Genomic DNA, 25,710 nt, shown 5'->3' with positions numbered 1-25,710 from the left:
ATCCCTATAGTACGCTCTTTTAAGGTCCTCAGGGAATAGTCCGAGAAGGGCGATAGCTGGGTCAAATGTTGGTTCCATTCCCAGCTTTCCCAGGAATCTCCATACTGCTTTCCATATTGGCTGCACCAATTTGCAGTCCCACCAGCAATGTACAAGTGTACCCTTTTCCCCACATCCTCGCCAGCACTTGTTGTTGTTTGATTTCATAATGGCTGCCAATCTTACTGGAGTGAGATGGTATCTTAGGGTGGTTTTGATTTGCATTTCTCTGACTGCTAGAGATGGTGAGCATTTTTTCATGTACTTGTTGATTGATTGTATGTCCTCCTCTGAGAAGTGTCTGTTCATGTCCTTGGCCCATTTGTTGATTGGGTTATTTGTTATCTTATTGTTTAATTTTTTGAGTTCTTTTTATATTCTGGAAATTAGGGCTCTATCTGAAGTGTGAGGAGTAAAGATTTGTTCCCAGGATGTAGGCTCCCTATTTACTTATTCTTTCTCTTGCTGAGAAAAAACTTTTTAGTTTAAGTAAGTCCCATTTGTTGATTCTTGTTATTAACTCTTGGGCTATGGGCGTCCTATTAAGGAATTTGGAGCCTGACCCCACAATATGTAGATTGGAGCCAACTTTTTCTTCTATCAGGCACAGAGTCTCTGATTTGATATCAAGCTTTTTGATCCATTTTGAGTTAACTTTTGTGCATGGCGAGAGAAAGGGGTTCAGCTTCATTTTGTTGCATATGGATTTCCAGTTTTCCCAGCACCATTTGTTGAAGATGCTATCCTTCCTCCATTGCATGCTTTTAGCCCCTTTATCAAATATAAGATAGTTGTAACTTTGTGGATTAGTCTCTGTGTCCTCTATTCTGTACCATTGGTCCACCCGCCTGTTATGGTACCAGTACCATGCTGTTTTTATTACTATTGCTCTGTAGTACAGTTTGAACTCTGGTATCGCTGTACCTCCAGATTCACACTTCCTGCTTAGAATTGCTTTTGCTATTCTGGGTCTTCTGTTTTTCCATATGAATTTCATGATTGCTTTATCTATTTCTACAAGAAATGCCATTGGGATTTTGATTGGCATTGCATTAAACCTATAGAGAACTTTGGGTAATATCACCATTTTGATGATGTTAGTTCTGCCTGTCCATGAACAGGGTACATTATTCCATCTTCTAAGATCTTCTTCTATCTCTCTCTTTAGGGTTCTGTAGATTTCATTATATAAATCTTTCACCTCTTTGGTTAGGTTGATTCCCAAGTACTTTGTTTTTTTGAGGATATTGTGAATGGAGTGTTTTTCCTCATTTCCACTTCAGAATTTTGTTGCTGATATACAGGAATGCCTTTGATTTATGCGTGTTGATTTTATATCCTGCCACTTTGCTGAATTCATTTATTATCTCTAGCAGTTTCTTTGTAGACCCTTTTGGGTCTGTTAGATATATTATCATATCATCCACAAATAGTGATAATTTAAGTTCTTCTTTTCCTATTTTTATGCCTTTAATTTCTTTTGTCTGTCTAATTGCTCTGGCTAGTATTTCAAGAACTAAATTGAATAGAAGTGGTGAGAGAGGGCATCCCTGTCTTGTTCCAGATTTTAGCGGGAATGCCTTCAGTTTTTCTCCATTTAGAATGATGCTAGCCTGAGGCTTGGTGTATATGGCTTTTACAATGTTGAGGTAAATTCCCGTTACTCCTAGTTTTTCTAGTGTTTTGAACATAAAGGGATGCTGTACTTTGTCAAATGCTTTTTCTGCATCTATCGAGATGATCATATGGTTCTTATCTTTAAGTCTATTGATGTGGTGAATAACATTTATTGATTTCCGTATATTGAACCAGCCTTGCATCCCAGGGATGAATCCTACTTGATCATGGTGCACAATTTTTTTGATTTGTTTTTGTGTCTGATTCGCCAGAATTTTATTGAGGATTTTTGCATCTAGGTTCATTAGAGATATTGGTCTGTAGTTTTCTTTCTTTGAAGTGTCTTTGTCTGGTTTAGGAATCAGGGTGATGTTGGCCTCGTAGAATGAATTTGGAAGTTCTCCCTCTTTTTCTATTTCCTGAAATAGCTTGAAAAGTATTGGTATTAATTCTTCTTTGAAGGTTTTGTAAAACTCCACTGTATACCCATCGGGTCCAGGGCTTTTCTTGGTTGGTAGTCTTTTGATGGCTTCTTCTATTTCTTCCTTTGTTATTGGTCTGTTTAAATTGTGTGTGTCTTCCTGACTCAATCTGGGCAGATCATATGACTTAAGAAATTTATTGATATCTTCACTATCTTCTATTTTATTGGAATATAGGGTTTCAAAATACTTTCTAATTATCTTCTATATTTCTGTAGTGTCTGTTGTGATATTGCCTTTTTCATCCCATATGTTAGTAATTTGAGTTCTCTCTCTTCTCTTTGTTAGCATGGCTAAGGGCCTGTCGATCTTATTTATTTTTTCAAAGAACCAACTTTTAGTTTTGTCAATTTTTTCAATGGTTTTTTTTTGTTTCAGTTTTGTTGATTTCTGCTCTGATTTTAATTATTTCTTGTCTTCTACTACATTTGCTGTTGTTTTGCTCTTCCTTTTCTAGGGTTTTGAGATGAAGTGTGAGTTCATTTATTTGTTGTTTTTTTCTTTTTTTGAGAAATGAACTCCAGGAAATGAATTTCCCTCTTAAAACTGCTTTCATTGTGTCCCATAGATTCTGGTATGTTGTGTCTGTATTGTTGTTTATCTCTAAGAATTTTTTGATTTCCTCCTTTATGTCCTCTGTAACCCACTGATCATTCAGTAACATATTGTTCATTTTCCAGGTGATGCAGGATTTTTCCTTCTTTTATCATTGATTTCCAGTTTCATTCCATTATGATCAGATAAGGTGCATGGTATTATCTCCACACCTTTATATTTACTAAGAGTTGCCCTATGGCATAATATATGGTCTATCTTTGAGTAAGATCCATGTGCTGCTGAGAGGAACGTGTATCCACTTGATGATGGTTGATATATTCTATATATGTCGGTTAAGTCTAGGTTATTGATTGCGTTATTGAGTTCTATAGTTTCTTTATTCAGCTTTTGTCTAGAGGATCTGTCTAATGGCGAGAGCGGTGTGTTTAAGTCACCCATAATTATTGTGTTGTGGTCTACTTGACTCTTGAACTTGAGGAGAGTTTGTTTTATGAATGTTGCAGCACCATTGTTTGGTGCATACAAATTGATAATTGTTATGTCTTGTTGGTGGATGGTTCCTTTTAACAGTGTATAGTGTCCTTCTTTATCCCTTTTGATTAACTTAGGTTTGAAGTTGATTTTATTCGATATGAGTATGGCCACTCCTGCTTGCTTCCGAGGGCCATGTGAGTGGTATGATTTTTCCCAACCTTTCACCTTTAGCCTGCGTATGTCTTTTCCTATCATATGAGTCTCCTGAAGGCAGCATATTGTTGGGTCTGTTTTTTTAATCCAGGTTATTAGCCTATGTCTCTTGATTGGTGAATTTAAGCCATTAACATTTAAGGTTACTATTGAAATATGGTTTGTACTTCCAGTCATGTGTATTTATTTATTTATTTTAGTTTGGCTAGTTTTTCCTCTTTGGTTATTTTTCTCCCCCTTTACTGAGATACCTCCCACTGTTTTGGGTGCTATTTTTCAATTCCTCTTCTTGTAGTATTTTCCTCAAAATGCTTTGCAGTGCTGGTTTTCTGGCTGCGAATTCTTTTAACTTTTGTTTATCGTGAAATATTTTAATTTCATTGTCAAATCTGAAGCTTAATTTTGCTGGATACAGTATTCTTGGTTGGAATCCATTATTTTTCAGCGTTTGAAATATGTTGTTCCAGGATCTTCTCGCTTTCAAAGTCTGTGATGAAAAATCAGCCGTTAACCTAATTGGTTTACCCCTGAATGTAATCTGCCTCCTTTCTCTCGTAGCTTTTACTATTCTCTCCTTGTTCTGTATGTTGGATATCTTCATAATTATGTGTCTTGGAGTTGGTCTATTACGGTTTTGTATGTTTGGGGTCCTGTAGGCTTCCAGGATTTGGCAATCCATTCCATCTTTCATATCTGGGAAGTTTTCTAAGATTATTTCATTCAACAGATTGTTCATTCCTTTGTTTTGAACCTCTATACCTTCTTCTATCCCAGTGACTCTAAAGTTTGGTTTTTTTATGACATCCCATATCTCTTGCATGGATTGCTCGTGATTTTTTAACATCTTTTCTGCGTTGACTATATTCTTTTCGAGTTGATAAACTTTGTCTTCATTATCTGATATTCTGACTTCTATTTGATCTAGTCTATTTGTAATATTCTCGTTTGAGTTTTTAATTTGGTTTATGGTTTCCTGCATTTCTAGGATTACTGTTTGATTTTTTTTTTTTTTTTAGGATCTCTATCTCCTGGTAGAGTTCCTTCTTTGCAATTTGAATTTGCTTATGCAATTCGTTTTCAAAGTATTCTTTCATTGTTTCGACTTGCTGCCTCATGATTTCTCTACGATTCCATTCCATCTGAGTCAGTTATGCCTTGAGTTCTTTCTCTGTCCATTTTTCTGATGCCTCTAGGTCCTCCTGTAGATTTAAGTTGACCTGCGTTGTTTGTAATCCTTTTTTCCCTTGTTTTTTCATGTTGTTCACGTTACTTTACAGCTCTGTTTGACTGCTGTGTGTTTTCTCCTATAAATTTGTTTTGGTTTTGTATATCTCTGTGGTCTCTCCTTTGTGGTGGGAGACTATGCCTAGAAATGTTGGGCTTTATTGTACTTTAAAGCTGATTCCTTCAATTCATAAAAGGCTTCCGGATTCTGTATGCATATAGTGATTTGTTGTTTGTTCTTAGGACTTTATGTTTAGGTTAGGTGCTATGATGGTATGAGGGTTAGTATGTCTTGGCTACTTTAGAAGATTGCTCTACTAATGGGGGATATTAACAGGCGATTGGATCAGGGTGTTCGGTAGTAGCTAGGTATTTAGGAGCCCTATAGACAGCCTCGAAACATTCACCTATTTGTATTTAGACAATTACACGTAATGGAAGACATAATGCTTGGGATGAAAGTTGGGGGGTAGATGGAAGGAAGGTGCTCTTAAAAAGAAAGAAGGAGAGAGAGAGAGATTAGAGGAGAATGGAAAGAACAATAAAACTTGAAACGGGAAAGGAAGAAAGAAGGAAAAGGCAGGAGAAAAAAGAGAAAAAAAAATGAAGTCTTAGAGATCCATTTTCTCTTCCAATAGGCGAGCTGTGCCCTCCGAGCTGAACTTCTGCCCTCTATGTGCCGACAGCAATCCCTGTAAGGCGGCTCCTGGGAGTCTCTCAATCCTGTTAGTCCAGCGCTGTTTCACTTCTCTGGCCCCTCCCCCCCTTCCTCCTGCCAGCCAGCCAGGTCCTTTTCACCGGAGGCGGTTCCCCAAGGATCTGGTTACACTTGCAGCCCGACCGCCTGCCCTATTTCCCGAACGACTGAGCACTCTCTCTGTCATTCGTCTAAGCCCCAATGCTGTGGAGCGGTGATCTAGGAACCAACAATATAATTTTTCCGGACCCCTTTGGTGGGCACGCCCCCGTAAACTGGCGGCTAAGACCTTGTGTGTCGCTGCTGGTGGTAAGGGGAGTTGGGGATCGGGAATCCCCTCTGCTTCCCTCAGCCCCTACCTTCACGTCCACTCCGCTGGCGGTAGGAGGAGTTGGGGGTCGGGAGTGCCCTCTGCTTCCCTCCACCCCTACAGTCACGCCCACTCCGTTGGCCATCGGGGGAGTTGGGGGTGGGGAGTCTTCTCTGCTTCCCTCTGCCCCTACAGTCACGCCCACGCCGCTGGCAGTAGGGGGATTTGGGGATCGGGAGTCCCTTGGCCCCTACAGACACGCCCCCGGAGAGATTCCTGAGGTTTCCCAGCTGCTTGTATCTTGAGGGGGTGGGAGTCACACACCTGCTAAAGTGGATTCTGCTGGGAAGGAATTCCGTTGGCCGAACTCTGGTGACGTCACCTCTCTGCTATGGCGGGCCCCAGGCTCCTTGCTGGAGTGTCCGAAGGGAGGGGTGGGACTGGTCTGTCTCTGGTCTGACCCAATCTCGGTTGGTTTCAGTTCTCGGTTCGCTGTTTCATGAAGGCTTGGCTAAAGACCTCTTCCTAGAGTCCCTGCGCCGCTCCTGTTGAGCTGTGCCTCGGAGGCTGGTCGCTGAGTTACGCAGGCCGGGGCCGCTTCGCGGGTGGGCCCGCCGCGTGGGCGGGCGGCCTCTGGTAGCCGGGTCGCCCAGGCCGGGGCCGCTTTGTGGGTGGCCGCCGCGCTGGCGGGCGGCCGACGGCTGGTGGCTGGCGGGTCTGGACCTCCGCTCCGCGTGGTGGAGATTCACTCGTCTGGGGCAAACTGTCACCTCCAAAAATCCTGTTGATTCCTGGCCGGTCTCTCTTCAGTGGAATTTTGCTAGAAATTTCTCAGCAGGTAGAATCTAAGCGTATCAATGCGTCTCTCTGACCCCGTTATTGAGGAGGTACTGAAAGCGCTGCTTCCCCGCCCGCCGCCATGTTGAGGAACTCTCTGGTAGAATTTAGATGAGAATCCTTCTGGTTTTTTTTTTTTCTTGTTTATTTTTGAATGCTTCAATGTTATTTGCTAATGATCCGTTTGGATTTTCTATATCCTCTTGGTTCAATTTGGGTATGTTATATGTGTCTAGAAATTTGTCAATCTTTGATTTACTGGAATGATTTACAATAGTCCCTAATGATGCTCTTTCAGGATTTCAGAAATGTCTGCAGTGATGTGTGTGTGTGTGTGTATACAAAATTCATCTCTAATTTTGTTGATTTTTGGCCTTCTCTCCTTTTGTTCATTTGGCTAAGGATGTATCAATATTTATCTTTTCAAAATACCAACTCTATTATTTAGATCCTTTATATAGCTTTTTGAGATACTCTCTTAATTTTGGCTCTGTTCTTAATTATTTCCTGTCTTTTACTGATTGTTGGAATTAATTTGTTCTTGCTTTTGTAGGCCTTGATAAGTAACATTAGGTTGTTTATTTGGGATCTTTCTGTATTTTTAATGTAGGCAGTTAATGCTATAACCTTTCCTCTTAGAACCAATCTCATAGTGTCTCAGAGGTTTTAGTACACTTTATCACTATTCTCACTTGATTCTAGAAAGTTCTTCTGTGTCTCTCCTCATTTCTTGATCCATTGCTCAAAGTGTATATAGTTTGCATGTGTTCATGTGGTTTCTGGGTTTTTTTTTTATTTCTAATTTTATTCCATCTTGATCCCATGGGATGAATTTTCCCATGTTTAAGACTTTCGTTGTGTTGTAAAATGATTTATTTTGGAAGAGCTGCTGAGTTGAAAGTGAATTGAGCTGCTGTTGGATGCAGTATCTTATAGGTGTCTGTTGGATGTCCTTGTCTTGTTATCAGGGTGATACTTCATGGAATAAATTGGGGGGTATTCCCTCCATTTCTATTTCATGGAATATTTGAGGATTTATAGTGTTTTTTAATTTTAATTTTTTGTTAAATTTTAAGTGTTTTTACTGATTTTTTTTTTTTAAATATTTGGGTAATCTATTGGTAAGAAGGGTGTATTGAAATCTCCCTGTATTTTATTGGGAAACTTTATGCCAAGAGGTTTTTTATGTCATTGGGTGCACTGTCATTTGGGATACATATATTTTCTACTGTTATATTCTTTATGAATTGTTCCCTTTACCTGAAATTAATCTCCTGATTAATTTTCTTGAAATATGCCTCATTAGATATGAGAATAGCCACTTGTGTTTTAGAACTCCATTTGCATGGAATATTCCTTTTGTTTTTAGCCCATGAATGTCTTTGTAAGATGAGTCTCTTGGAAACAGCATATAGTTGGGTCTTGTTTTTAAATTCAGTCTGCCAGTCTTATGTCTTTTAGGGACTTAGACCATTTACATTCAAAGTTGTGATTGAGAGATGTTGATTCTTGACATTTTGTTTTATATATTTAATTTGGTTTTCCTTTGTCTGCCTTTTCAGTGAACCTCATTTGAGAGCTCTGGGTTTGTGAATTCTTTTATGTGTAGCTTTTCATTACATGCTTTCTGTAGAACTGGCTTCGTGCTCACATTCTTTTAGTTTAACTTAAGTTTTTATTCTTTGTTTTCTCAGCCAAGTTATCCTTTAGAATCAATCTTAATTGGCTTTTTTTTTTTAATTTAGAACTTGGGTCATTCCAAGCCATCCTGGATTTTAAAGTGTAAGTTGAAGTTAGAAGTAATCCTTATTAACTAGCCTCTAGATGTGACCTGATTTTTTTAGTATTTATTTTTTGTTGTAAACAGAATATATATATATTTTTTAATGTGGTGCTGAGGATTGAACCCAGTGTCTCACATGTGCTAGGCAAGTGTTCTACTACTGAGCTACAACCCTAGCCCAAGATGTGACCTGTTGTTTCTTTTGTGGCTTTTAATATTTGATCTGTATGCTGTTAGACATCTTGATTATAATGTGTCTTTGAGAGGTTATTTTTGATCTTTTTATTTCAGGTTCTGTAAGAATCCTGTAGGTGAATTTCCAGCTTATTCCTAAGGTTTGGATAATTTCTGTTAGTAAAAAAGGTCATTAATATAATTAGCCTTTGTAATTCCAGTGACTCTTGCATTTGGTCTCTCAATTTTGTCAATTCTTGTATATACTGATCTCTTTTTTTTTTTTAACTCAGTGTTCAAGTTTTCATATACTGTGTTCAAGGCCTGAAATTGTTTCTATATAATCTGTTGATACTTGCAACTGAATTTTATAATGGATTTTTTTGTCTTATTTCCAGTTTTGGGAGTCTCCCTGAGAACTCCCCGGGCCTTTCAAACATGGCGGTGGGCAAATTGCCAGTGGGCGGCTAGAACTCCCTGGGCCTTTCAAATAAGGAGCCCCTAATGCAACATGGGGGCGGGCAAGTTGCCAGTGGGCGGATAACAAGTTGTTTTGAAAACCTTCTAATTGGCCCTCCCATCTTCTGTACTCGTGGACAGTTCGTGCCCCCCATGAATCTTATGCAGGGCGGTTGTGTGTGCACTGTAGGTGATGACCTTTACTATGATTGGCCCCAGAAGCTTCCTGGTTTAAGATAACTGACTCTCACTTTCTATATAAGCTAGCACCAGTTTGCAGTAAAGTGCTTCATCTTTATCACTGCTACCTGTGTGTGTGCATTTTAATCTCCGACGACGAACCTTGGCCTTTCATCCAGGAGTTCTAATTAGTTCTTTCAAAAGTCTTATCTCTTTAATAATCACCTTTCCTCTGTTTTCTCAATTCATTACTTAGATTTTTTTAAAGTTCATTATATAGTATATTCATATATGTACATAGGAAAGTTTGATCAGGTTCATTCCAACATTCTTTTCTTTTCCTGTCCATTTTCCCTTCTCATTCTCTTCCTTTATTCCACTGATATCTCTTTCATTTTCATGGGATTCCTTTCTCCCTTTTCTATTTTTCTTTTCCTTCTTATTTTGGTATAGCTTCCAAATATGGAAAAAAAATTAAACCCTTGACTTTGTGGGTCTGGCTTATTAGCATGATATTTTCCATTTCTATCAATTTATCAGCAAATGCCTTAATTTCATTCTTTATGACTCAGTAAAACTTGATTGTGTGTATATACCACATTTTGTTCATCCAAACAAACCTAGGTTTGTTCCATAGCTTGATTATTGTGGATTCTGGTGTGATAAAAGTTGCCTTAGATCTAATTTAACTCATTTGCCATTTTAATAATGAATTTCTTGTAGGATTTCTCTGCAGTTTTACCCTCTTAAATATCTGTGGGTTCTTTTATTGGGGGGTATTTTCTGCCATATTTTCTCTAGAGAATTATTGTTATTCTTCAACAAGGTGAATAATGCTTATTAATGTAATAAGCAAATAGAATATACTATGAGTTTAAAAGTGACTCTGAATATTGTGTTCCTTGGACAGGTTAAGAAAAAGAAAACCTTCAGTAGTGGTAGAATGTTACAGCACACTTAAAACCAAAGGTTTATATACAAATCATTTCTTTGGGTTGAAATAAATCTCATTAAATACTTTTAAATAATTTTTAATTAAAATCTGTGATCTTTATTTCTCTTGGAAAATGAAACTAGAAATATTGTTATGATTTGAGTGTATCTGTGTAATTTGATTCTTTAACATGATTAACAGCACTTGGAAATCCTATCATTGTTTTTCTGTGTGCATCCAGAATAATATGCTTTTCTACAACTAGTTTGATAACTTTATGTATTTTGGGTATATATATTAGAGACGGAAAATCATTTGACAGATTTTTGACCGTTTGGAAATTTGATTTTTAAGTGGAATTAACTATGGCTCATCACCTGCATTTTATTATGATCAGTGCAGTGAAAATCAAATTTATAGTTCTTTGTGGGTGAGGTAATGATCTTTCCTGGGCAATTGGATTCCATGTCATTATCAGAAAAAGAAAATAAAAAACTTTATACCAATTTAAATCCTAGGGTTGAAGAAGCAGTTCTGTGACAAAACAGTTATGTTAACTTTATTTAGGTGAAAAGTTTGGGCATATTAACTTGTGGAAAAATTCCTAGGGTATACATTGAAGTATTCTAGGGACTTCCATGGAACAAGGTGAAACGTGTATTTTTTTTTTATGCTGGAGAAGCTACTACTTGAAAAGGTTTTGTTTGGATTTCAGTTACTTTTGTATTTGTTCTATGAATTTAACTTCAAATGAAGTTGGTGGAAGGTCAAGACAGATTAATAGCTAGGTATTAAAATGAAATAAATAAGGTTAATATACAGTATAATATTCCTGATCACATTAGATTTAAGATTAATTCCTAATAATTAAATATAATTTAAGTTTAGCATACGAATGGAGACTCTGTGTGGGTTTTTTTTTTTTTTTTGCTGCACTGGGGATTGAACTCAGGGCTACTTAACCACTGAGCTGCATCCCTAGCCCTGTTTTGTATTTTATTTAGAGACAGGGTCTCATTGAGTTGCTTAGTGCCTCACCATTGCTGAGGCTGGCTTGAAACTTGCGATCTTCCTGTCTCCGCCTCCCGAACTGCTGGGATTACAGACATGTGCCACTGCGCTTGGCCTTTCTATTGCTCTTTGTTGCACATATCATATATACTTATATTTTGCATAGTTACATGGTAATTTTAACATAGTTTTAGCTAAAACACCTTTATTTCCATATTGGATAATTTGTATGTACAATTTACTCAAACAGAATATTTCATATTTTTATAAAGTACTTCCAAACTGCTGGGCATGGTGGTGCACACAAGTAATCCTAGTGGCTCGGGAGGCTGAGATGGGAGGATCTTGAGTTCAAAGCCAGCCTCAGCAACATCGAGGCACTCAGAAACTCAGTGAGACCCTGTCTCTAAATAAAATACAAGATAGGGTTGGGGATGTGTCTCAGTGGTTGAGTGCCTCTGAGTTCAATCCCTGATATCCGCCCCCACCAAAAAAAAAAAAAAAAAAAATCCAAACACTCTTAATCACCAATAGGTTAGCTTTAAATATATTTTATAAACATTAGCCTCTGACTGAACACAATTTGGCTAGCTGAAATTATAATTATATAGTTGGAAGATTTCTGTTGTACATTGTCATAATTAGCTGGAATTTAGATGCCTGAGGAATATATGTTAGTACCTGCTGCATTGATGGATCATAGGGATTGTTCAATTTTGTGTTTAAAACAAAAAATTAGAGGTGGGGTTCATTATTCTGCATTTTATGATTTGTATCTGATGTCTTTCATGATTGACATGTGTAAATACTTTGATAGATTAGTGAGAGAGATAAGTAATCACCGTGGTACTGAGTTGTTTAAACTTCCATTCAGAGCTTCTTAAGCTAATACCTAAGGGGACATTTTCATTTGCTAACTTGAATGATGGTTCATATAAACAAATTTCCCAGATATTATATTTTGTTGGTAACTGTATTTGTCTAAATTTGTCATAATTTGATATTTTTTTTTCTCAGAAAACTTAGTTTTATTGCATGTTTGTTTTTAAACCCAAGGGTGTTAAAAGGAACAACTCTAGGAGTACAGACCTGTTAGCATTATCATCTTTGTATCTGTTTTTACCAGATGGCTAGGTGAGAGACAGAAGGGTCAGCAAATGAGTTAACTTATGACTTCTCCATGGGCCTTTTGTTTACTAAGACCCTTGAAGCTGCTGTCATTCATTACTCTTCACACTGTAGTATTTTTCCTACTGATCTTGAGGCTTCGTAGACAAGACTGTACTAATTCTTGAAATTAATCGATCGATCCTGTTTTGTAGATGGATTTTGGTCCTGAGAATCTAGTTTTTAATAATCATGATAGGGGCTGGGGATGTGGCTCAAGCGGTAGCGCGCTCTCCTGGCATGCGTGCGGCTTGGGTTAGATCCTCAGCACCACATACAAACAAAGATGTTGTGTCCGCCGAAAACTAAAAAAAAAAAAAAAAAATTAAAAACTTTCTCTCTCTTTAAAAAAAATCATGATAGCCTCTAAATACACATTTTAAAAATTCCTTCTTAAATGCTGAAAATATGTGGAGAAATTTGGACACCTCTGAGTCTGCCACCTGGTATAATAGAACATTAGCTCTAATTTGCAACTGTTTCTTCCCCTGTCTTACTTAGTCCCCCAAATGGATAATATTACCTGAGCTTTATTTTCTTTCTAGTTTTGAAGCATGTGTCCCTAAGGAATATTTTGGTTATATATACTTGAACTTTGTTTTGTGCAAGATAAACTATTTCATGTAAATATCTGCAGCTATATTTCATTCACATATATATCACATTCATGTATATGTTTATTTTAGAGATGACCTTTTCTAGGTTTTTGCTAATGCAGATGCTTCTAGTATGAAAATTGTTAAACTTGTCTTCAGGTGCATGTGTGGGAAGATTTCTTTAGAGTGATGATTTGATTCTATCAGGTTTAACAGAAAATCCGTTTCCAAACTTGTATCAACTTATAATTTCATCAATGATTTGCAATAGGAATTTGAGCTGCCCTGCATCCTCACGATTACTTAATATTGTTAGGCTTATTTTTTTCCCATTAAAGTTATTGGGAAATGCTTTCCCTTGATCCTAAATTAGCATTTTGTTAATAGGTGGGATATTTATTCATATCTGTGGACTTCAGATATTCTTACTGAAATGTGCATGTCTTTTGTCTTCTACTTTTTAAATACAGTGCTATAGGAACTATGACAACTGACACTTGGATACTAATACTTGGCCAGTTTTATGCAATGTTCTGTAAATAGTATTTTGTGATGAAAAACATTTTGTTTTGTAAAAGGAAGACATTAGTAATTTTTACTTTATGACTTTTGTATCTGGTTTGATTTTTTTTTTTTTTTCTTGTACTGAGGTCATGAATTATTAGTCATTTTTCCTTTAAAAGTGTTAGGAATGTAAAATTTAAAACTTACTTTTTGGAGACCAATTTCATTTTTATTTGAAAATGTAACTCACTGTTCCAGCACTATTTATGGAACAATCTCTTCCTTACCCTGCACCTCAGTCATGTATTGAGTTTCTATGTATGCCTAGGTCTGTTGGGACTCTTACCATTGGTCTTTTTCCTACGCTGTCTTGATCACTATAGCTGTCTAATAACTCTCCATAACTGCTAGCTCAAGAAACCCCACCCCCATTTTCTTAACACTTCTTTAACTACTTCTGTGGTCCAGTTTTTTTTTAAATGATATACATATTTGTGTATCCTAAAATTTTAGAGATCTTTAAATGTTTTCTAAGAAGTAGTTTGCTTAATCATTTATCCATGTGTGTCAAGCATTTGAAAATCATTTAGGCAGTTAGAGGCTCCCACCCTGTCTCTGGAACTCTGGGTCTGCTACCTCCAGTATTTTTCATTACCGTATCTTGTAATCATGGTTGTGTTTATCAGCTATGTGTACTAGACTTCAAGATCCTTAACAATTGTCTCCTTTTTGTCTGAATCATTAGAACTTTAGGCTAGGTACTATGAAGAAGGTGTTAAACAAATCCTTTTTTAAAAACAAACAGTATAAATAAAGGAATTGTCATGAGAAAAGAGATATCTGAATCATGTTTCCCCTTCTCCCTGGAAACTCCTTGGAACCAGTGAAGTGCTTGACTTATGTGAGGAGAAAACAATTTCAGCACATGCCACTCAGAGGAGTAGACAGATTTATTTAGGAAAGCAGATAACACATTCAAGGGAGAATGCAGGCTAGCTCGAGAGAGAAATGTGTTTTTGGGGTTCCCAGCTCCTCTTTTAAAGGAAGCTCGATGATGGGTGCATATGAAAAGTATGTAAAATGATACCAGAATGTAGTTATCCAACTTTTAAATAATGAATATAAGTATTACATGAACTAGATCATAGAATGAAAGTGGGACCACAGTAAGAATCTAAAATGACTATCTACTCATACGCACTGCTGAAATCGATGCTTTCTGCATATGTGACTGTATTGTGGATATTTTGGATGAATATTTGACAATATTCTGCCATCTTTTCAAATTGGTGTTGCTATTTTTGTTTGGGAAATAGCCATCAGATACCTATTATTCTGTAGGAATATGACTGCTGTTAGGGAGACGTGGAACTCTTAGATTTTGGGGATGGGGTGTGGGCATTCCTTAAAAATAGAATTTTAAATCTAGAGAGGCCTGTAATAAAACACATGGTTAAGGTTTTTCATTTCGTAGACAATAATAAACTGGCTAAGATGTTATATGCACTTAAAGGCTCATTTTTGCCACTTAATAGAACTTCTATATGTCATTTTATTATTTTTGTGTGGTGCTGGGGATTGAATCCAGGGCTTTGTGCATGTGAGTGAGGCAAGCACTCCACCAACTTGGCTATACCTCCAGCCCCAAAACTTTGATTTTAATGTTATAGTTGAGATGTTTATTTTGAATCGACTGGCAACATTCATTAGGTATTTTGGATATACAGATTCATAGCTGAAGAGAGACTGGGCCAGAAATTCGCTCAGAAGTTTTCATATAGATGGTGTTTGAAATTCATGGGACTTGTGTTTATCTCTAGGTGAGTATAGATAGAGAAGTCTGGGATCTCAGCTATATATGACTTTACCATTTAAAAATTTTAGGATATAGTAGTAGTATGAAAAGAAAGAATGCTTGCAAATGTTTTGAAAAGCCAAACTAACACTCTGAAAATGTAAGAATTACAATTGTATTTGGCAATGTGGGTTATTGTTGACCTTGGTAAATATATTTTTGTTCAGGAGGTAATATCCTGATTAAAGTAGATCCTAGGAATTTTGGGAGGAAAGAAACTGGAGATATAAGATAGTGTAGATAATTTAGTTTTGGTTCACACATGGGTAAAGAAATTTGTGAGCTAGAGAAAGATATATGATCAAAATAGGACAGATTTAATGTTGGCAAATGTTCTAGCATGTTTGTATGCTACTGGTAATTCAATAGAGTTGTAGAAATTGAGAAAGGATATAAAGAGACTATTGATATATAGGAGCACTTGAGAGTAAATGGGTAATGGTATATAAATGTAGATGCTGGCCCTTAGGAGCAGGGTTTTTTTTTTTTGTATTTTTCAGAGTATAACTTTTGAACTTTTCAGTTAAACTTACTCCTATTTTGGTTTTGATGGATTTTTTTTGATGGATTTTTGATGGTTTTGATTTTGGTAAATGGATTTTTTGAATTTTTTTGTGTACTATACAGAAATAAGATTGATTTTTATACATTTAGCTTATTCTATGTCTTTCTGAATTTATTCTAACAGTTGTTTAAAGAGTTCATAAGGGGTATCTATTGTAAAATGCTGGCATCTGCAAATAGAGAAAGTTTTATTTCTTTTGGATAGCTTCCATTACAATTTTTCAGTTAATTTTCCTGGCTAAAATTTCCATTACTGTTCAATAAAAGTGTAACAGTAGATTTTCTTGTCCTTTTCCTGATCATAAAAGGAGAACATTCTGTCTTTCACCATTAAGTGAGTTTTTCATAGATGCTGTTTATCAGATTAAGTTCTCTTCTGTTTCTAATTTGTGTACTTTTTTTCATGAGTTTGTATTTTGTGCAATTTTCTGCATATATTAAAATGTTCACGTGCTTTGTCCTTTATTCATTACTCTGTGTGTGTGTTGACCTAGCATTGCTGGAATAAATCCATTTGGTCATGGTGTGTAATACCTTTTATTTGTTGCTGAATTTGTTTTGTAACTACAGTCCGCCTCCATATTCTTAGGTTGCACATTATAGATTCTACCAACTGCAGGTGGAAAATATTTGGAAAAAACTGCACTCATACTGAACACATGAAAACTACTTTTTGTTGTTCTCTCAACAACATAGCATAGCAACTATTAACATAACATTTATGTTGTACTAGGTACTATGAAGTAGCTAGAGATTTGTTTTAGTCAGCTTTTTTGCTGCTGTGATGAAAAGACCAGACCAAAACAACTATAGAGGAGGAAAAGTTTATTTAAGGACTCAGTTTCAGAGGTCTTAGACCATAGAAGGCCAGCTCCATTCTTTGGTGCTCAAGGTGAGGCAGAACACAATTGAGGAAGAGTGTGGAAGAGAAGCAGCCCATGTCAGAAAGTAGATTCCGCTCTGCAGATACAAAATATATACCCATAGCCACATCCCACAATAAACCGCTTCCTCCAGCCACACTGCCCCTGCCTCCAGTTACCACTCAGTAATGCCATCAGATTAATTCATTGATTGGGTTAATGCTGTAACCCAGTCATTTCTCAAAACCTTCTTGCATGGTCTCACCTGTGAGCTTTTGGGGGACACCTCACATCCAAACCATAACAAGATTTAAAGTACATGACAGGATGAGTGTAGTTATGCAAATATGTTGAAATTTATGTAGCAGACTTGAGCATTCAGGGATTTTGGTATGCTCAGGCTGTTCTGGAACCAATTCTCTAAGGATACGGTGTGGTGAGACCTATTTTGAGGATATTTGTACATTCATAAGTATATTGGTCTGTAGTTTTATTTCCTTGTGATGGCTTTTTTTTTTTTTTTTTTGCATTAGGCAATACTAGTTTTACAAAACGTGTTGGAAAAGTTCTAAGTTTTTTTTTTTTTTAAACTTTATAAGGAGTTAATGCTGTTCTTTTTTTTTTTTTTAAACATTTTTTTTTTTTTTTTTTTGGCAATAACCAGTGAAGCCGTGCAGTGACTTTTCACTCTGGGATGTTTTTAAATTCTTAGTGCCGTAGATCTAATCTGACTTTACAATCTTGAATTTAGTCATTTCATCTATTCTCTAATTTGTTGAAATTCAGTTGTTTATAGTGACATTTCTATCAATCTTATATGAAAATATTTTCACTCCTGATTTCACTAATTTCTTTTTTTGGTTACTAAAGGTTTACTGGTTCTTTGTTTTCCAAGAATCATATTTTAGTTTATTTCTTAAAGAAGTCAATAATTTATTTCTGCTCTCATCTTATGTCTGCCTTAGGTGTAATTTTCTTTCCAGTGTCTTTAAGTAGAAAGTTACAATTTTGACTTGTTTTCTTTTATACAGGTACTTTTAAAAATTTGCATTTATGGTCTGCTTTAGGTGCATTCATTAAATGTTTTCATATTGTCTATATTTTCATCTCAAAGTGTTTTTATGTTCTCTAGTGACTTATTTGATTCATATTTTTTTAGTAGTGATTTTTCTACTTCCACATATTGGTAAAATTCTCAAATTGATTTTTAGTTTCATTCTATCCTAAGCAGAGAAACTGCTTAGTATAATTATAATTCTTTGACACTTATTGAGTCTTGTTTTATGGCCCACCAGTCTGTGCTAGATAATATTCCATGTGCACTTAAGAACCTGTGTTTTGGTATTGTTGGGTGGTGTGTTGGATGGATGTCTGTTAGGTTTGTTTGGTTTATGGTGTATTTCAAGTCTTTTATTTCCGTGTTGGTCTGCTTCGTTCTATCATTTATTGAAAATGGGTTATTGATGTTGCCAACTGTTGATTTCTCTGCTCAGTTTAGTTTTTTCATGTGCTTTGAGGAGTCTGTTAGGTGACTGTTCAATTCTTAAATGTTCTTGATGGATTTACCCTTTTCTTTATAAGATAGCCCTACTTACTAATATAATAAAAAATTTAAGTATATACTATATATGAATATTTTACAGTCTTTTATGTTTAATCTATTTGTATCTTTTCCAATTGTATATCCTGAAGATGGCATATAGTTGCATTTAAAAAAAAAAATCCTGTTTGGCAAATTTTGCCTTTTGATTGAATTGTTAAATCCATACATACTTAATGTATTATATAGTTGGATTTATGCCTGCCAGTTTGCATTTGATTTTTCTTGTATTATGTTTTTGATCTCTACTGCTTGCTTTGGTATTAGAGGACTATTTTATTTAATGTAGATTATTTTATTCTAATTTGTTATTCATGAGAGTAGAATGCATTTTGACACATACATAAATGGAGTATAACTTCTCATTGTACATGAAGTAGAAGCATACTGATTACACAGGGTAATGACGTCCAATTCAATTCTACTATCCAATTCTATCCTTCCTACTCCTACCCTCCCTTCACTACCTTCTGCCTAATTCAGAGTACCTCAGTTCTTTCCTAGCCCCACTAACTTATTATGAATTAACATCCCCATATCAGAGGATTGGTTTATTTCACTTACCATGATATTCTCCATATCTATCCATTTACCTGCAAATGCCATAATTTCATTCTTCTTTATAGCTGAGTAACATTCCATTGTGTATCTATACCACATTTTCTTTATCCAGTCATCTGTTGAAGGGCATCTAGGTTGGTTTGATAGTTCAGCTATTTTGAATTGAGCTGCTGTAAACATTGATGTGGCTGTGTCACCGTAGCATGCTGATTTTAAGTCCTTTGGGTATAAACCAAGGAGTAGGATAGCCGGGTCAGATGGTGGTTCCATTCCAAGTTTTCTAGGAATCTCGACACTGCTTTCCATAAATGTTGCACCAATTTTCAGTCCCACCAGCAATGTATGAGTGTACCTTTCCCCCCACATCCTTATCAATGTTTTTTGTTGTTTGTATTCTTGAAAATTGCCATATTAGGGGGCTGGGTTTGTGGCTCAGTGGTAGGGTGCTTGCCTAGCACATGCAAGGCCCTGGGTTTGTTCCTCAGCACCGCATAAAAATAAATAAAGGTATTGTGTCCAACTACAACTAAAAAATAAATATTTAAAAAAAAATGCCATATTGACTGGGATGAGATGGATCTAAGTGTTTTTGATTTGTATAGAGGAATATTTTCTATTGGAACATTTTAAATCCTCTAATTACTTAATTTTTTGTTACATTCTGAGGTTTCTCTGGATCCCACAATAATGCTATCTTAATTCGAGTGAGCTATAGAAGCATTATTCTTATATTGCTGTATTCTTTCCCCCCAAGTTATTAGTAAGCATGTTATATCTGTATGTGTCAGAAACTCAAATTCATCATCTCAATTATTAGTTTATATTGTTCTTTATAGAAGCTCATAGGAGAAAATTGTGTGTATAAAGTATCATGTTTGCAATATTCAGTTTATTAGTATGAATTCATTTTCCTATCCACTGTCATTTCCTTACTTCTGTACACCTTTTTCCTATTAAATTCTTTTTTTTGTAAATTTTTATTTTTTTATTTCTAACTTCTATGTCCATAAAAATTTTCTTTTGTCTGATTTTGTTTTTTTAGTATCTCCAACATAAAATTAAATCCTTCATCAATAATAAGCCTTATTCAGTTTTCTCTAAATTTAACAGAAACTGGTGAGCATTTTTTTCCTTCTTTAAGAGAAGAGTTTTCATATATTTCCTGTGTTTATATATGAATACAAGACCAGGGTAACTACACATCATGTACAAGCACAAGAATGGGAAATTATACTGCATGTATATATTCATATGTAAACATCGGAAAGTTATATTCAATTCATTCTACTCTTTTTTTTTCATATTCGCCCAGGTTTTTTTTAATTTTTTTTAAATTTTTTATTGTTGTTCAAAACATTACACAGTTCTTGATATATCATATTTCACACTTTGATTCAAGTGGGTTATGAACTCCCATTTTTACCCCATATACAGATTGCAGAATCACATCAGTTACACATCCATTGATTTACATATTGCCATACTAGTGTCTGTTGTATTCTGCTGCCTTTCCTATCCTCTACTATCCCCCCTCCCCTCCCCTCCCCTCCCCTCCCCTCCCCTCCCCTCCCCTCTTCTCTCTCTACCCCCTCTACTGTCATTCATTTCTCCCCCTTGTATTATTTTCCCCTCACTTCCTCTTGTATGAAATTTTGTATAACCCTGAGGGTCTCCTTCCATTTCCATGCAATTTCCCTTCTCTCTCCCTTTCCCTCCCACCTCTCATCCCTGTTTAATGTTAATCTTCTTCTCATGCTCTTCGTCCCTACTCTGTTCTTAGTTACTCTCCTTATATCAAAAAAGACATTTGGCATTTGTTTTTTAGGGATTGGCTAGCTTCACTTAGCATAATCTGCTCTAATGCCATCCATTTCCCTGCAAATTCTATGATTTTGTCATTTTTTAATGCAGAGTAATACTCCATTGTGTATAAATGCCACATTTTTTTTATCCATTCGTCTATTGAAGGGCATCTAGGTTGGTTCCACAGTCTTGCTATTGTGAATTGTGCTGCTATGAACATCGATGTAGCAGTGTCCCTGTAGCATGCTCAGTCTATTCCCTATTAAATTCTTTTGTGCATTGTTTTGGTAAATATTACATTTCAACATATGATAGGCTAATCAATTAACTATTCATTTACTTTTATAATCAGTTCATGAAAAGGAAGCAATAAGTGTTTTTACTATATTTTTAGATTAGATTTGCTGTTGGTGTGTGTGTGTGTGTGTGTCTGTCTGTCTGTCTGTGTGTGTGTGGTGTGTTTAATCCCTTAGCAAAGCATTCTGTGAATTTCTGTTTTTATTATTTAAATGTTGGCTTTGCTGATTACAAGAATCTCTTATGGATTTTTTCCTTTAGCAATGAATATGTTACCTAATTGTCCAATTTTCTGATAAGTCAGTTTTTGATCTTATTGCTGATCTTTTGTTAATGATGAATCATTTTCTTGCTGCTTTCATGGTTTTTAATTGCCTTTGGCTTTTAATATTTTGCTATGAAACAATGATATATCTTGCTGAAGCTGGCCTTCAAATTGTAATCCTCCTGCCTCACTGTCCTGACTTGCTGCAATTATAGGCATGCACCACTGTGCCCAGCTGATCAGTTTTATTTTGATGACAGGGACGTGGAATAATGTGGTTTTAGCAGGGCTCTTTGAATGTTTCATTCCCTGATCTATTATACTATTTTTTTCCTGTTATCATACCTACCTGTTAAACTCGTTTCATTGTCTCCTAATAGCTCAAATTTATTTGTGATATTGCTTGGGACATAATTGCTCTACTCCCATGCATTTAAACAGTTCCCTTTGCTATGATATAATGATATTGTTGTAGAAACAGATGAGGCAAGGCATCAAAGATAGCAGGAAATAGTTTTATTTGGCTGTAGCCAGGTTCAGAGGGCACAGCTTCGGCTGCAATCAGACAATCCACTGAACTCCAAGTTCAGGTAGTTTCAGAATTTTATACCCAGCATGTAAGGGGAGGGGCGTAGAAGTTCACATAAAAGCAGATTTTTTCTTTCACTGTTGTGGGCAGGTTAGCCCTTCAAGGTCAAACCTGAGAAGGGGAGAGCTGCTTCTCCCCTTTCTTTCCTCCCCCTGTCAGCTGTTACCATGGAGCCCAATTGGTAACTTCTGTTATCTTAGAAATGTAGACATCTTTGTGAAGCCAAGCTCAAGGCCAGAGGCCTTTTTTACACATTTCTACAAACTACTGGATACATGTTTGTGAAAAACTAGAAAGGGCGTGCCCAGCACCTGGAGTGCTGATTTCTTCCAGGCCAGTGGCCAAGTAAGACAGGGCAAAGCGAAAATAGGAAGTTTATCTATATTGAGCTCTTTTGTAGAGACCATTTTGCTGATAGTCCTAAAACTGGCCATGGTGAAGATTTCTGGAGAAGCCCAGTTCAGACTTTTCTGTGGAAAAAGGGGGTGCCACTATAATATATCTTTCTGAAGTTGGCCTTCAACTTATAATCCTCCTGCCTCATCCTCTCAAGTTGGTTTTGGGTGCTGGTTTGGGATTTGTTCTGATCCCTGAGTACCCAATTTCTAATTGGCCTATAGTTTGGTTATCTACATGAAAGCAAAAAACCACTCTCCTCTTAATTGCTTACCATGATAATTAAATTTCTTTTAAGAGTGCATTTTGCATTTAGGCTTGAATCTCCCTGAACTCGGTTTCAAATAAACTTAGTTCCTTTGAAAAGCATCATAGATATCTATTCTTAGACCGTTTTTCTCCACTTTGAAAAAAATCACTACATTCATTAATGCTCTGAAACTGTGGATGGGGTGTCTCTTATAAAGACACCCCCACAACGGAAGATTCTAGCCGTCGTCTTGCTCTCTTCCTGGCATACAATTGCTGCCCTATGTGTGAGCTAGAGAATCTCTTACCTACACTTGCCCAGACTTTAGTCTATGTAATAGTATTGAGGCGAATGGGGAATGCTGGCATTGTGGCCCTCCTCTTGGAGGAGATGCAGCCCCATTTAAAAAAAATTCTGCCTATACCCAGTAGGGCTGTGTCACACTGAGCTGGGGGAAAGCCTGGGAAAGAAATGGGGCACAGATAAAGACATGCTATGAACACTTTAAAAAAATAAAAAATCTTCTGATTTTGAGTGTTACTTCAACTGCTGAATATCTTAGGGAAAATTCTTAGTCTTTAAATGGTTTTTATAAACAAAATTATCTTTCACTAGTTTGCTGGCAGAAAGTCTGCAGAGCCCCTCACACTGTCATTTTGAATATCTCATGTTCTCCGTTTGCTCTATTTTTAACTTCATAGTCTGCAATACAATTCCAATAGTACCTACAAGTAGTTGCAGTGGAAATTTAAATTTTGCCTTAAAAAGCAATGTCCATTTATGGGTATTTGTGTTTCCTTTCTGTCTTGTTTTCTAACCCCTAGCAGGTGTTAGGCTTGTCCAGTTGGGTTTGCTCTTTATCTACTCTTCACCTAGTTGGAATACTCTTCACTATTTCCTATGTCATTCCCAGCTGTCTCGTTTTTGCATTTATGCCTAGGCTCCAAATTTCCACTGAGGCACTGGAAATGGTGATGCAATTTGTAAACTGTCTACTTGGCTCATATACAAGCTTTGATTTTTCAGCCAGTCCCTTGGCTTTTGTAAACTGGCATGTGGGCTTTATCTTACTCAGATGTTAGTCTCTTCAAGAGAACACTTGTTCTATTTGTGCATTGGCTTCATGTGCTATGAAGCTCATGTAACCATTGCAGAAGAAAGAACATTTTGAAGTCGATATAAGATCAGCTTAACAGCCTACCACAGAAATTTATTTTAAGGCAACTTCATTACGGTAACTCTCTGGTAATGCCATTCAAGACTTCGTTACAAACAAGGCCCTAATAAAAATAAAACTGTCAGACATAAAGGTGTCTTTATTTTTTTTTAATAAAGTTCAGATCCAACTATTGAGACAGAACTTTCATCATAGTAATGAAAATCATTGGACATGTTGCCTGAGGAACTTTGCATGGAGATTTTATGTCTGAAAGGAGCTGTTTTCAAAGGAATAAGACATAAATTCATTGTGTGGGTTGTTTTGTCTCATTGTGGGGATCTTAGGGAGTTTGTTTCCTTAAATGATCTAATGTGTAAATTAAATGTTCTGGAGGCACACTAACAAGTAAACATCAGTTTATAACTCAGTTTCATAATTGTTTTTTTCCTGCCCATCTTCGGGGAATACCCAATTTTATCTTAGCATCCTTTTAGGGCATTGATCTCAATGAGCTGTAATAAAAAGGACTTGAACCTACAATGAAAATAATAATTCCATTTACCAAGAGGTAGAAATTATTATCATTGTAGAACATTATCATGGTAGAACTCATTACTGACCTGAGATAATTGACTTGCAAACTGGAGAAAGCTTTGTTTAGACGTTTTCTTGAGATAGCTTGTTGAGGTTTGAATAATCTGTTTTTGTGAAAGTGAGATTCAGAATCTGGAGTTTACTTTAAAATGCTCCATAGGCGAAATAAGTGTGTGATTGACTCTTGTTTGTTCTTTAGGCAGCAGGAGCAGTTAGACCTCTTGTATCTACTGTCATCAGTCCCTCTGCTGATGGTTGCTTAGACCACTCGCTAGAACGTGCCAGACACAGAGCAAGTGAAATGCCACAGGCTTTTCTGTTTGATGTGATTTATGAAGCATATCAGCAGGTAAGAATCCTGGCTTTTTAAGAAAGCTCTGACTATGCCATGGTTATCCCAAACTATGTCTACTCTTGGAAAATTTATAGAAGAATTCATAGAACTTAGCATTTAGTTGTATTCTAGGCAAGATATATTATAGTGAAGTAGTACCAATATGCAGCTGGCTCACAAGGGTCACAGGCCATTTGGAGGAATGCATTTGGAGGCTTCCCTTTGTTCTCTCCCTCCCCTGGGGGGGGGTAGCAATACACCCCTAACTCTGAGCAATGAAAATCCTGCAACACTTGCACAAGGTTTCTCCCCAGCAAAGCCCATTAGAGACTTAGTGCCCAAGATGTTTATTGAGGTTGATCACCTAGCCATCCCCTGGCTAGCATGTACAAAAATTCCACATTCTCTGAAGAAAAGCAGATGTTCAGCATGAACAATGCTTTTTTTGCAAGCCAGTCTAGGTAGAACATATCAAAACTATCAGTTAACTTCTAGACATTGGCCCAGGACCTACCTTCTTAATGGGTTTTCTTAAGAACAGTAGTCTCAGGCCTGTCATGGTAAATTTTCTGCACAGATGATAAAACATTTCCTTAATTAAAATCTGAGTTAAATGTGACAACTTAAATGTCAAAAAATTTTGTTCATGTTACTGGAATAGCTTTGTTTTCTTTTGTTTGAAAACACTGCTGTACTTTTGTCTTTTTTAAAATATTTTTTTAGTTAGACACAATATCTTTATTTTGTTTATTTTTATGTGGTGCTGAGGCTTGAACCTAGGGCCTCACATGTGCAAGGCAAGCACTATTGCCACTGAGCCACAACCCCAGCCCCTTACATAGTTTTATTGTCATTCATTTTCAAATTTCAGTAGACAGATATTAAATATTATGTATTGAGCTTGTCAGATTTCTCAATTAGAAAAGTTAGTGTAGCTAATTCAGTGCTTGGCTGATATTAGATGATCAGTAAATAGTTTGAAATGTATGGACTTTTAAGATTACAAGATAATGGTAATATGAATATTGACTTTTATATTACAAGCATATATAATAGATAAAATTTGGGTAGAGTTTATTCACATATGCTAAATTTTGAATCAGTCTTGGCTTTTGCATCAGTTACTGTTTTAAAACAAGATCATATATATGAATTCATCTTAATGATAAAAATGTTCCACTGGTGGTCTGACTTAAAATAATTTGGAATATTGGAATTTTTCTTCATGATTTGATCATTACTTATACATACGTTATTATAAATTTGAGTTTTGAGTTCATATGTCCTATTTTATATACTAAATATCATTGAACTATACTGC

The 25,710-nt window shown here is 36.2% G+C and overlaps 1 protein-coding gene across 3 annotated transcripts in view; it reads left to right on the top strand.

Annotated features, from left to right (window-relative positions):
- Positions 1 to 25,710, top strand: part of Crppa (CDP-L-ribitol pyrophosphorylase A) — a 312,498-nt gene that overhangs the window by 15,378 nt on the left and 271,410 nt on the right. For 2 of the 3 annotated variants that reach the window (XM_071608031.1, XM_027932651.2), the window contains exon 3: positions 24,255 to 24,404. The exons of the other annotated variant lie outside the window; for it this stretch is intronic. In XM_071608031.1, the coding sequence (XP_071464132.1) occupies positions 24,255 to 24,404 (150 nt within the window). The remainder of the gene's footprint in view (positions 1 to 24,254; positions 24,405 to 25,710) is intronic. 3 annotated transcript variants of the gene reach the window in all.

The sequence above is a fragment of the Marmota flaviventris genome, chromosome 1, assembly GCF_047511675.1.
Source record: "Marmota flaviventris isolate mMarFla1 chromosome 1, mMarFla1.hap1, whole genome shotgun sequence".
In the NCBI taxonomy this organism is placed as follows: Eukaryota; Metazoa; Chordata; class Mammalia; order Rodentia; family Sciuridae; genus Marmota; species Marmota flaviventris.
Note: the sequence above shows the minus strand (reverse complement) of the source record. Positions and strands in the feature narration are given on the sequence as shown.